Here is a 13823-nt window from a genome sequence, read left to right as displayed (position 1 = left end):
GGTCCAAGAACTTTTTATTCCTGTTAAAATTAGGGATGCACGATATTGGATTTTTGCCGATATCCGATATGCCGATATATCGAAACCCCTTTTGGCCGATACCGATACCAATAATCACAAGTTTGTTTGTTTTTTTCACTGTAAAGAAAGCTGAGTCTATCCTGTACTGGATTTATATGTTACTCTAATTGTGACGGTCTTATTTGTTTAAGAAACACACATAAAACAAGACAAAAAACATGTGATTTTACCATAAATAAGAAATGTATTATTTTTTCAAACTCAAGACATTCAGTATTGAAATACAGAAAAATAATTTCTTTAGATCACATGAACTTTAAATGTACAATGCATTTTTAAACATAACCAAGTTGCATTTGATTATTTTAGAGCTACTGTAACAACCTGGTGACAGACACAGAGCTCTGCAGTGCAAATAAATGAAGTGCTACATTTTATTTAAGGAGCTTATTTTTCAGATGGATAATAATAATAATCATAACTGAATAGCACCTTATCGGCTGTGCATATCGGCAGAAATTTTCATATCTGCAGATACAGATAAATGTGTTTTTAAGCTTTTATCAGCCGATACCGATATTGTGCCGATAATATCGTGCATCCCTAGTTAAAATATTCCTGAAAATAAATGTTTCCTGTGGCCCGTAGTTTGATCTGGGTAGATCATATAATACAGCACCAGACCAGCAGAGAATAGAATAGAATAGAATAGAAAATACTTTATTTATCCCCGAGGGGAAATTCAGGAGTCACCGCAGCATTTAAGAAAACAAAAGTAAGAAAGAGTATAGAAAGTGCAAAAAGGTCCATAAGAAATTAGATGACGACATCCTGTCCACCACTCGTCCACCACTCGTCCACCACTCTCCAGCCCAGCCAGTCTCCACCTCCACAGGGTCCAGGACTGAGCTTCTTCAGCAGTCTGTTCAGTCTCTGTCTCCTGGATCCTGTCTGCTCACAGCAGGTGAAGCTCCTCCAATGTGGCGCTGGTGTCTGATGTCAGCTCTGTTAGCCACGTCTGTCAACAGCACGATGCCGCTGGGTTAGCACAGCTAGCTCGTCCATCCCCCGGGGCTAGATCCCACGATCCCAACAACGATGGATGGAAGGACAGGTCCACGTCGTCACCTCCCAGCTCACATCTGAGAACCAGCACGTCGTCCTCACCTCCTCCTCCTCAGCTCGAGGGAAATCATCAAGCCCTACACTAGTTAGCATTGACATGCTACAGGCTGCTAACAGCTAATTTCGCTTGTAAACAATGCAGCCATGGTTATATGTAGGATCTCCAGACAAACACAGGAGAAAAGTAGTAAAAATATTGCAGAAGCCACAAAAAGTTTGGTGTCCATGACCAACAATGAACCATACAAAGTGATGATCCACTACAAATACAAAGATGACGAAAAAGAGACGAAAAAATGACAAGAAACGGACAAAAAAAAGGGCAGAGGGAAAAGAAAAGAGGGCAGGAAGACAACAACAAAGGCCTTCCAGCAAAAATGACCTCATTAGCCGAGTTTCCACCAAGCAGTCTAGTTCGGTCCCGTACGGTTTGGCACGATTAAGCCTGATCCTGTTTGTGTTTCCACAGCAAACTGTGCCCCCTTGTGGTAGGTGGTGTGTAAGCTGGATGCCAAAAGCCACAGCTGTTAAACAATAGTGTGACGCCGTAGCAGTGCAAAACAGTTTACTCCGCTAATAAATCCAACAAAGAAGAAAATGGGACACGGTAAACAAACAGCAAACCAAGCTTTGTTTGAGAGAAGACTGTGCCGCGAGAAAAAACAAGAAGACTTTGGGAGATGACGCTCAGGATGTGAAGAACAACAGCACGATAACTCGACAGAAACGACGACACAGAAGGGTAAGATATACTTTCATTTCTTGTGTAACAATGTATTTCCTCAGTGTTTGTACGAGTTTTCTGCCTGTAGCATTAACAAAACAATACGAAACAACTTATCTACGTTTTAGATAACTTTTTTTGACTAGTGTTGTCGTTTTGGAGCAATAGGTACACTGAAAAGTATCGTTACTCCTCAACAGGTATGGGTCTCTTTTTTGATTGTTAAACCTAAACAAAGTTAACTAGGAACTAGGGCTGAAAGGAACACAGCACACAGCACAACTGCTGCTGTATTTGTATTTAATGTGATTTATTATAAATACTAATGACTCGTGTTTTTTAGGCAGCTCAACTGCTGGAAAACCATCGTCACAGACCAACTTTTTGGTGCCAGTGAGTGGTGGGATGTGATCATCCCAGGATTCACACACACACACACACACACACACACACACACACACACACACACACACACACACAATGGGTAGACAACTTCAGGGGGCTCTAATTTTGTGCGGCGCACCGCCATGTGATGCCAATTTGACAATTTGGTAGACCGTCTGCGCAGAGATGAGTGTGACGGCGCACCAGGAGGAGGTGTCAGCAGATTCATGTCGGTGCAGTGACAATTTCGTGCTAAAAACAGCGCAGAAAGTGCGCTGAAAGCTCGCCAGCTCCAACCTGGTCTATCCTCGGCACAAAGCGGAGTGCACCCTCCGCAGCTGTAATTTGGTAACAGGCGCACATGTCAACAAAGCCTCAGAGGCAGGTTTCCAGAGTGTCAGGCACATTTTAATGCAATAAACAATCACAGTAATCACTATTTAATGTAACCATCTGAACCAGCATATACATTTGTATCTATATTAACTGTCCCGTCACATCTGATGTCAGATTAAAGCCGTTTGTCATAATGGAAAGTTAACCTGACGGCAGCTGGAAGTTTGATGCACATCTTACAATTAAACAATAAACAGCCTTAACATCTGATACTGAGTATATATCTGGCTTCTCTCATTTCATTTAATTCAAAGAAAAAAGGGAGAAAAAAGACGAAGTAAAAAGAGACAAAATAAATGTTTGTCACTCAGGATTTACCCGTGATTTCCCATATTTCTCTGTTTTAGTTTTTATTTTTAACCTGATCTAAAAAGATGGAGTACATTATCGTAAGGAGGATGAGGCGGAGACACCAGGAGAGTATACAGTATATCACCAAAGGTTCTGCTATTTATCTATACTTCTACTTGAGTAACGGATGTGAATACCATTTGACACCCAGGGGGCTGATCGACCAATCAGAAATGAGAAATGTTCAGCTCCTTGGCCCCGCCTCCCAAAGTAAGGGGTAGATTTATCCCCAATAACCAAATTTCTACCCTAGTTCCTCTGGTTGAAATGCAGCTCAATGTTTCTCAGGAGCTTTAATTTAACATTTTTTACATCAATTAAGAGCTCGCTAAAATAATCAAAAATCAACTTTAAAAAAAACACAAACACAAAAAGACGAGTCCAGTGCGTCCTGGAGATATTAATCCTGAGCCTCTTTAGTCCTGTTGGAGAATCATTTTATCTCACTCCATGTGCATGAGAAAATAACGTGTACTCCCTCTTTTCCTTCATCACACCATTTATTGTGAGGAACAAACATTTTCATATCCTCTCACACAGACGTATTTTTACCATAGAAAGCTTGATAAACTGTTAGCACACATAAGGAAACAGTAAACCAACAGTGGGTTAAACAGAGCTGCAAGCCTGAGGTTAAAACTCTGAGATGAGCAGCAGAATTAATCTACAGTAAATCAACAGATTGTTTATATTAAAATCTCTAAAAGGCACTTTCCCATCAAAAATCACTGGTTTTAATATATTCCAGAGGAGATTATTATGTATCAACACAACATGGGGCGCCTCACATGTCGAACAATCTGATTTCAGCATACACATTTAGATTAACAAAATTAGCCCTTCATTATCATTCAGACGATTCTTAAAGAGTCATTAAGTATAAACATGTAACAAACAGATGAACGTATGAAGATAAAAACTTAAAAAAAAAGGTAACTGCTGCTTGTTTTATGTTTTCATCTGTGACTCTTACTTAAACCACAGTTTGTTTCTCTCCCTGTTTTCTCCCTCTTTGAACACACGTTTGGTTTTCCGTTCCTGGCTGCTGATTGGCTGGCTCGCCTGCTTCTCATAGACGTCCTCCAACAGAGCGTTTCCTCTCAGGGAGTAACTGATGTGGGACCAGGTCAGGACGGAGCCCCTGTACGACCTGGAAACAAGATTGAAGATCAAACCCAGGCAGCAGTTTTTAACACAGGCAGAAAAATATAGATGCTGAGAGGAGGATCTGTTTTTCTGTCCGATTGGGCCTCAACGGTTGCCAACAGCAAGAATGATGGCCGACATTTACCGCACTAATTCTGAGTTCTTTGCACTTTTTTTCCTCGTTACAGCTCTACAGATGAATGTAATGTTGTTGATAATGTTGTTGTTGATGTTCATGAAGTAACAAGTCCACCTCATCGTCCGTCCACACAAACGACTCAATTTTATTTGGTTCTTTTTCGCCATCTCCTTACTTAGTTGCAAGGCGCCGCCCTGTTGGCTGTGGCTGCCTTTTGCAGCAGCTCTCTCTTTGTCAGTTTCTTGTAATTTTTTCGTCTCTTTTTGGTCATCTTTGTATTTGGAGTGGATCATTACTTTGTATGGTTCATTTGTTGGTCATGGACACCAAACTTTTTGTGTCTTCAGTGATATTTTTACTATTTTTTTCTCCTGTGTTTGTCTGGAGATCCTACATGTAACCATGGCTGCATTGTTTACATGTGAAATCAGCTATTAGCAGCCTGTAGCATGTCAATGCTAACTGGTGCAAGGCCAGATGTTTCCCCACAAGGTGAGGAGAAGGAGGTGAGGATGACGTGCTGGTTCTCAGGTGTGAGCTAAGAAGTGACGACATGGACCTGTCCTTCCATCCATCGTTATTGGGAACGTAAGATCTATCTCCAATAAGATGGACAAGCTAGCTGTGCTAACCTAGCAACAGAGGGAATACCAGAAGGCAGAGTAGCATCATGCTATTCACAGACATGGCTAACAGAGCTAACACCAGACACCAACGCCACATGTGAAGAGCTTCACCTGCTGTGAGCAGACAGGATCCAGGAGACATAGACTGAACAGACTGCTGAAGAAGCTCAGTCCTGGACCCTGTGGAGGTGGAGGCTGGCTGACTGGACAATGATGGACAAGCTGTCAGCATCTATTTTCTTATGGAGCTTTTTACACTTTCTATACACTTTCTTACTTTGGTTTTCTTGATTGCTGCTGTGACTCCAATTTCGTTGTACTTGTTACAATGACAATAAAGTTCTATTCTATTCTATTCCTCATTGACTGATTCTTCTTCCTGTGTTTGACTGTGCATGCTCACAACATTCTTCTTCTATGGTTTTCACATTTTGCTAACCTGCCACTTGTCAGCCAGGCGTGGCATTGCAGGCTTCAGAGGTGATCGTTTTCAGTTTTGCCTCTTCGTATCTGCCCAGAGTCTCTGCACACTGTGGTATATTACTTGTAGTGAGATGTGTGTTTGTTTTGGAATTAAATCGAGACAAATTTTCTTTGTTCAACTCAACTTTTTACTGGATACAACGCGCTGAGGTATTTATCAGTACAGTTATGTAGCGCTACGGTTTGAAACGTGACATCAAGCAAACGTTGTAGCAGCCAGTTATAGGTAGTGCTATCGGCAGCCTGGTGCTCTGATGTACCTGTAGGCTAACGTGACAACAAGCTAACACTGTCAGTTTGTTTGTAGTTTAGTAGCTGTTTATATTTAGCTCAGCTGATAGCCTGATCCTGTGAGATGTGTCTGTAATGTGTGACGTTAGTAAATCCTGGTTATGTCCTGCCAGTCATCTACCAATCAGAGCTAACGTGACCTCACTCTTCATTTTATTGATAGACTCTCAAGTTTGAACAGACCACTGCAGAATAACGGCTGACTGTGGGTTGGAGGCAACATTAGCACAAACAGATTAGCCCTTTTAGCCTTTAGCTTGTGCTCTATCTCTCTCCTGTCAGGCAGATATCTAGAAGTGAAACTTTTAACTTTTAACAGATACGTACGCGTAGACCCCATTGGTCATGTAGTTGAAGACTTCTTTGTAGCGGAGAGGATAATTCCACACCTGGATGTCCGTCACCTGACCATCGAAGCCTGAAACCTCAATCACAGGCTCACCTGACCACACATACTGAACACACACACACACACACAGATGTGAATATAATTTTATAAATTTATTTCCATAAAAATCTGAGTAAAAAGTTTCCAAACCAAAAGAAATTAGTAAAAACAAAAGCGCCCTCTGCTGGCAGATCTGAGGGATGCGCCCCATGTTGTGTTGATACGTAAGGAGCTGAAATATCAAATCAGTTTGTATGAGTCTAATTCTCAGTGACGCCTGTGTCAGTGTGCGCAGCGTGAGACTCACCCTGCCAGGCAGGATTTTCCTGATGCTCATCTTGGAGCCGCTGAACAGCTGGATCACATTCCTGGAGTCGTCGACGGTGAGGCAGACCTTGGTCCACATCTCAGAGTCGATGTTTTTCCACAGCGGGATGGAGGGAGTCATGTACATGATGTAGGGATAGGTCCTCAGAGGCAGCATGTACGTGCCGAGGGAGTTGGTGCTCAGTTTCAGAGGGTTTGTGGACGGACTGAGAGTGAAGAGAGGGGTGCTGTCTCTTTGAGGGGCAGCCAGGTAACGCAGACACACGGACACACCTGCAGGGTGAAGAAAGACCATCAGCAACAAGCGAACAGGAAGTTCTGAAACGCTCTCTACCTCAGAATTCCTAGGACACAACGCGTCCACAGCTTTCAGCATGTTTTCAGACTTTTACAGCTTTGATGCTAACGCTATTTCGTTAGCAGTGAGGTAGCTGGCTAACTGTGAGACTCGCCATGCTAAGACCCCAATAACACGACAACGTTTCATCTGAAAACGCTAAAACGCAGTGAAAAAAATTTGCGTTTACACGGAAATGCTGATGGACTGAAAACGCTGTAGTAAGCATGCCAGGCCTGTAGGTGGTGCTATAACTGTCTTGTCCAGAAGTAGCTTTTGGTAGATCTACACCAAAGTAGAGCTGAGCTGATCATCTGGTGTGTTGGTGAATGCTAAGCTAAAAAAACACGGTGGTTCGTGACGATCGTAACAACGGTACTGTTGGACTGTTGAATGCACTCGCGTGAGGCGGAGTGTGACGTCAGCGTTTCCACTGAAAACGCCGGCTCACTGTTTACACGGCAACGGTGTCGGGAGTGTTTCAGAAAAATCCCACTCTAGAGGCAGTTTTCAAAAGTTTGGGTTTTAGGTCGGCTGAAACGTTGTTTTCGTGTAAACGCGAGGCTGAAACGCAACAAAACTTTTGTGTTTCACTCTAAAACCGTTGTCGTGTAAATGGCCCCTAAGACTCAAAGTGGCGCCCGATTTTATGTTCCTTTAGCACCGAAACTTGGTGCATACACACCAAGCACTCAGGGTGCTTTCACCTCTGGATTCATCCCACGGGCCCTATAGCTGCGTTTCCACCAAGCAGTCCGGTTCGGATCAGTACGGTTTGGCTCGGTTTGGTACAGTAAAGCCTGATCCCGCCGAAGCAGCGTGACACAGTTTACCTCACTAATAAATCCAAAGAAGAAGAAAAACACGACACATTAAACAAAGAGCAACGATGAAGACATGCAGCATTTCATCCTCTCTGTGATTGTCATGTAGCTCTTTGACACAAAGAACAATCAAGCTTTGTTTCAGAGAAGTCTGTGAGCCTCCAGGAGAAATACAGCCGCTGTCACACAGGAAGTGATGATTCTTTCGACCAATCAACGGTCTGCAGTGTTGTAGCTCCACCTTCTAAGGGCGGATCAGTTCAGTCTGGCACCCTTACGAAAGGGTCCCAAAAAGTGGGACGGCTCATCTCAGTTTTTGGGGATCTTGTCCCGGGATAAGTCAGTGGAAACGTCACAAAATGGGCGCCGTACCGAGACAAACCGAACCGGTCTGATTGGTGGAAACACGGCTAATGTTTGACAACCCTGCTGTAGATGGACCAGATTTAACAACAGTAAAATGACGTCGTTTAAGGATCACTTGTTTTTTACGTCTCCATGTGTCTCAGAATGAAGTTTACTCACCACCAAAAGGAGGCGCTGTAGTCCAGTAATGAGGGGTACGGGTACGGGGGGTCCAGGGTCTGGTGGTCCAGTATCTGGGGGTCCAGGGTCTGGTGGTTGGTGGTTTGGTGGTTGGGGGTCTGGGGGTCGGGGGTCTGGTGTAGGACTGGGAAGCGGTGCTGTAGGACTCAGTAGGGCCTCTGGTGGTCACGTAGGGAGTTTCTGAAGGCCAGGGTTTTGTTACGGCGTCACTATAATACGGAGAATAGAAGCGAATTCCTTCTCCAGCTGAGGACAGAGTGAACATCTTCCCCTTCAAATTGGCTCCATGAGGTCCTACAAAGAAAAAAAGAGCACAGAAAACAAGCCGTCAGGATTTCATCAGGAAGCAGAGACGTTTTCTTCTTCATCACTTTGACAGTTATTTGTTCAGCTCATCCAAACAGGGTTTCAGGAGAGTGGTGGTGCTGCTGTCATTATTTCCCACTCTGAAGACCGGCCTGAGACGGACTCTAACCTTTTTACCAGTGTCAACAACATGCTCAGGTCATGGACTCATCTGATATGCTTGTGTTCAGGCTGTCCCTGACACTTTGCAAACACTTGTTTTTAAATGTGCTTTATAAATAAAGTTAAGGTGGTTTTAGTGAGTCGTGATTTCTGAGCTGGTTTTACAGCCAGTTTCACCGACTTCATCACTTTGATGTCTGCAGGCAGGTCAGATTTGGCTGTTTTGGTTTAAAGAGTGACTCTGGTAAAGGTAAATTTAAGGCTTAATGCGTCTATGCTCATCAATACGGTGGCCCTGAGTGCAAAGCTGAGCAAAACACAAAATAATTGTTGAAAAACAAAAAATCACGAAACTTAACCACAAAAAAGAAACATGAAACAGATTTTATCAACTTTTTATTCAAAAAAAAGAGAAAAGAACAAAAAATTAAAAAAAAAAACAATCAAATTGGAAAACAAAAACAGATCCCAGTGATGTTGTACTATTTTATGATTTGTCAAAAGTTAAGCATTTTAGGGCCACCGTACCTTACACATAGTGTTTACTGAGTATATAAAGTACATAAAAAGACTATGAAAGCCTTTTTGCAGCAGTTAAAACAAACAAAAAATTATAAAAAATGAAATTATGATAAAGTTAAAATTATAAGATGAAAATTCAAAATTCTGAAGTATTTAGTAAGGTTTCTTCTTTTACACTATCTCATAACTAGGAATTTTTATCTCATATTTTGACTTTTCAATTTAATTATTATGACTTTTTATCTCAAAATTTAATATTTTTTAATCCCATAGTTATGGCTTTTTATCATTAAATTGATGTTTTATCTAAAAGTTATGACTTTTTCCCCATAATAATGACTTTATTATCTCATTACTTAAACTTCTTTTCTCATAATTCCCTTATTTCATTTTTTTTTCATTAATTAGTTTATTTTGATCTTATTTAAAAGTATACCAACCAAAGCGACACCATTGAACACCAGATTGACTGAATAGGTTTAGGCTAAAGCTACTTAGCTTGTATGTGCCTAACCTTCTTACTATACAACATGTATACCAGAGCAAAACAAAAAGTCAAACAACACAATCTCAACAACCAACAAATAACTATCCAAAAAAGAACTAAAAAAAAAGACATGAAGAAAATATCAAAAAAAAAAAAAAAAAAAAAAAAACAGAAGAAAATACAAAAGAATTCCTGAGGACAAATCCTGAAAAGCCCATTAATTAATCTGTAGACCAATATATATTTGTTTGGTTTTGTTTTAATTTATTTTTCTTTTCCTTCCCCCTTTTTTTTCCTTTTTTTATTATTCCTTTTTTTTCCTTCCTTCCCTTCCCTTTCGTCCTTCCTCCCTAGAAACCTTTCTAGTTGAGACTTTTTTTCCCATAATTTTTTTAGCCTATATGTTGACTTTTTGTCTCATAATTTCAACTTTTTATTTCATAATTGTGACTTTTTATCTCATAGTTCAAACGTTTTATCTCATAATTATCCCTTTATCTCATAATTTGACTTATTTATTATTATTATTTTATATATACATTTTTTCATCTGGCAGACCTGGGCTTCCATAGGAGACACACCTTACTGCTCTGTGTGTTTTTAGAACCTCATTCTGTTGACAGACACAGTTAATCCGGGTCACATTCCTGGCTATAACACCTGCCTCACTGGGACGAGGAGGAAAAACAGGAAGTGATTGTATCATGACTCATGAGTACAGATTATTTTCCCATCTCTTCGTTAATTGGTGCATGTTTTCACTTTTTATCAGGAGTAGTCTGCATAAATAAAGAATAAAAACAAACATCTGTGGGTGTTGATGATACTGCAGACTTTGTACCTGGTGTGGTGGTCCATCCTGGATACTGCTCACTCTCAGCAGGGGTTGGCAGACTTCTTTCTGCGGGACTTTTCCTCCAAACGAGCAGTTTAAAGCCGGAGTTGGTCATCAGCAGCGCAGCGGACATCAGCGCCATCACCGCGACCACGAAGATCAGCTGCGCCCCCTTCATCTTCCTCAGTCTCTCCGTGTTCATCTTCCTCAGTCTCTCCGTGTTCATCTTCCTCAGTCTCTCCGTGTTCATCTTCCTCAGTCTCTCCGAGTCCTCTCCGTGCACAGGTCCTCACAGCTCTGACGCCTGTTTGTCTGTCTGCTGTTTCAGCCTGTGCACTTTCATTTCCTTATCATGACGTCAGCAGCCACCTTAAGTTTCGTTTCTGGCTGCAGCTGTCCCGACTTGTATGGAAGGCCAAGTGGGCCATAATTCAGCACCTCTGGAAGGTATTTCACAGCGCTGAGTGGATACACAACAAAATTTCACACAAAAAGTAAAAAAAAATCTGCGTTTACACAGAAACACTAAGGGACTGAAAACGCTGTAGTGAGCATTCCAGGCCTGTAGGTGGCGCTATAACTGTCTGTCCAGAAGCAGCTTTTGTTAGATCTCCTCTGAAGTAGAGTTGAGCCGATCATCTGGTGTGTTGGTGAATGTTAGGAGCAGAAGTGGAGCAACAGATGCTCATTTTGTTACAGACAGTCAGCAGATTCAGTAGCACAAGCACATCATGATAGACCACAACGATCGTAATGACAGTGTTTTCAAAAGTTAGCATTTTGGGTCGGCTGAAACGCTGTTTCCGTGTAAACAAGAGGCTGAAACAGAAAAATACTTTTTGGTTTCATCCTAAAACCGTTGTTGTGCAAACAGACCTTTATTTTCCTCTAGTTTAGACACTGGTGGTCATTTTCAGTTTTGTTTGCACTTGTAGCACTAAACAGCTGAGAGTATGGAAAGCTAAAAGGGCCAAAATTTGCCTCCATCTCTGTACGTTAAAGAGAGGTTATTATGTCCTTATTCTTTTAAAGCGATGGGTGCCAGGGGAGGGATAATGGATTGTTTGTTTGTTTGTTTTTTGTGTGTTTTTTTGGTTTTTGTTCTTCTTTGTTTTGTTTCGTTTGATTCAAACAATCAATATTTTGTTGATCAAAAAACAACAATACATTCTTAATTATCACACGTACAAAACAACATTGCAAAGACATTGCTTAAAATTTCTACGACAATACAGCCCTCCGGATTTTTCTGCAAAACAAACACAAGCATTCCCAAGTTCATCATGTGCCCCAAAATGCACCAGTTCATCAGAGAGTCTTGTAAAGTCCACAGAGGCTTCAGTTTGGCTAACTTCAAAAGAAAGAGTCTGATAAAGAAACTAAGTTCTTGTGATGTATTTCCAATCTACCAAAATCTATGGTTCAGTAGACAAAACACTAGTAATGTGTATTTGAAGTTTAAGCAACCAGCTAGCAGCTGCGAGCTAAGCATACAGGCGCAACCACGACACAAAAAGCCACTTCTTTACAGTAACATGGTTAAATATATGTTGTTGCTTTCTATTCCTGGTCAGTTCTTCCAAAAAAAATGTCCAAACAAGGAAAATGAGTAGACCAGTGACAGTGGACTGGATCGCCAAGGCAAATATAATGATAACAACAAAAATAGCTTAAAAGAGTTTAATCTAAGGGCTGCCTCGCCACTTTCCGTGGTTTTCTTGTTAATAACACACCCCCGCTTTGTTTAAAATGATTGTGGAGAGATGCGCTCACGGTGATCATACGTAATGGATCACTGTCCGCGTGCTTGTGCTCGTGCATGAAGTAAACCGTGCTGAAGCCTACCTCTTCGAAGCGTGCCGAAGCACGGAAGAGATTCGTGCTTGAGCACGGCACAGTTGCGGTCACACTGGCCTTTCCAAACGTGCTTTACGGCTGAAGCGTGCTTAGGCACGGCACGATTGGCCAGTGTGACCGCGTCCTTAGCGTGCTCTCCACCAGCTTCTGTCACAGCAGCCCGTTCCTGCTGCAAACACTCAAACAGATCTGCTCTGTTTTAGGGTTTGTGGTTCTCCATTTGGAGTTTTCAGTTGGATTAAGATCTCCACTGACCTCACCGTGTGGTAACGACCATCGTCTTGTTGGAAAATCCAGTTGTTTGAGTCAGGAAAGAGTTTTCCGGTTGATGTAAGAAGAGTGTTTTCAAGAGTAGCCCTGTCCTGACCTGGTTCATTCGCCGTTCCACCAAGACTTTAACAACCCCAGATCATCACCGATCCACCCCCATGCTTTACTGTAGGGCCAGACTGTCTGGTTTGTAGGCTTCTCCAGGTCTCCTCCTAACCAGGAAGTTGGCTGGAGTGGACATCAACTCCAAACTGGATCCATCCCTGAAGAGAACCTTCACCCAGTCACCAACAGTCCAATCCTTGATCCCTAGCAAAGAGTGCCCGGGTCTTCCTCTGCCTCTGGTTGATGAAAGGTTTCATCCGTGCCCTGTGTGACTTCAGACCAGCTTCAAGAAGTCGGTTTCTAACTTTCCTTGCTGAACATGTGACATTTCTCCACAGTGCCCACTCATTTTATTCAGTTTGGTGGTACCATGTTGGGCTTGCTTCTTCTTGGTGTAATGAGATCCTGGAGATCTTCAGTTTTGTCGCCCTTCAGCAGTGGCTGCCTTTGTGGCTTCACGTAATTCTTTTGTTTTGGGCAAAATGTGAGAGCTGACGACTTCTGCAATGAGCTACAGCTTGAGTTAAAGCAGGAAACCACTCTGGGCCTTTGTATGTGCAGAGCTGCTCATGACATGAAGTGGTCTCTGATAGACCCTGGGAATTACGATAAAGCTTAAGCATGCCAAAGAGGACACCAAATACAATGTTAACAGTGGCATTTTTGTTTTTTGTATTCTTTAGGTAATTTTTTTGTGGCTGTATGTGATGTCTCACTCTGCTGTGATTTCCCTGAACCACAAATTTCCGTCCCTCTCGTCGAAGCACTTACATCCAGCTCATTTTGAGGTTTAAATGCTGAAATCTCTCTTAATTTGGATTATACAACAAAAAAAAAACTTTAGTGCCCTCCCATCTTAACATACAACAACAGAGTAAGGTCTTACAGAAGAAAATATAAAAACTAAAACAGGAAGAAAACTTCTCAGGTCACTCTTTACAGCTCCTCAGAAATAAAACAGAACTGAAACTAAAAAATCACTGAGTCAACAAGTTTGACCTCTCACTTCCTCAAACTTTATTTTCCCTTTTTTAAGCTCCATTTAATAAGTGATGTTATATTACACTGTGCTGCATATCTGAGTGTGGTTTCAAGCCGCTCTGGGAAATTATTTGACGGACGAAAGCGTCTCAAAATTAGCCTGTTATACAAACCTTAAGTTAATGTTTTG

General features: G+C 41.8%; 1 protein-coding gene across 3 annotated transcripts; it reads right to left on the bottom strand.

Annotated features, from left to right (window-relative positions):
* Positions 1-3482: 3482 nt before the first annotated feature.
* Positions 3483-10780, bottom strand: LOC141798716 (uncharacterized). 3 transcript variants are annotated; one of them, XM_074680711.1, is made up of 6 exons: positions 10688-10780; positions 10427-10639; positions 8088-8402; positions 6382-6674; positions 6014-6141; positions 3483-4151 (listed from the first exon to the last, which is right to left on the bottom strand). In XM_074680711.1, exons 2-6 carry the CDS (start codon positions 10620-10622, stop codon positions 3971-3973), a joined length of 1113 nt encoding a protein of 370 aa, XP_074536812.1. In that variant the 5' UTR covers positions 10623-10639; positions 10688-10780; the 3' UTR covers positions 3483-3970. The 3 variants fall into 3 exon arrangements, with proteins under 3 accessions (XP_074536812.1, XP_074536744.1, XP_074536660.1); XM_074680643.1 differs by having other exon boundaries at positions 10427-10640; positions 10691-10755; XM_074680559.1 differs by lacking the exon at positions 10688-10780 and having other exon boundaries at positions 10427-10681.
* Positions 10781-13823: the final 3043 nt, after the last annotated feature.

The sequence above is a fragment of the Halichoeres trimaculatus genome, unplaced genomic scaffold (assembly GCF_033239565.1).
Source record: "Halichoeres trimaculatus isolate MK-OKI-2021-1 unplaced genomic scaffold, fHalTri1.1 fHalTri1_scaffold_1, whole genome shotgun sequence".
In the NCBI taxonomy this organism is placed as follows: Eukaryota; Metazoa; Chordata; class Actinopteri; order Labriformes; family Labridae; genus Halichoeres; species Halichoeres trimaculatus.
The sequence above is the reverse complement of the archived record's forward strand: the minus strand, read 5'-3'. Positions and strand labels throughout refer to the sequence as shown.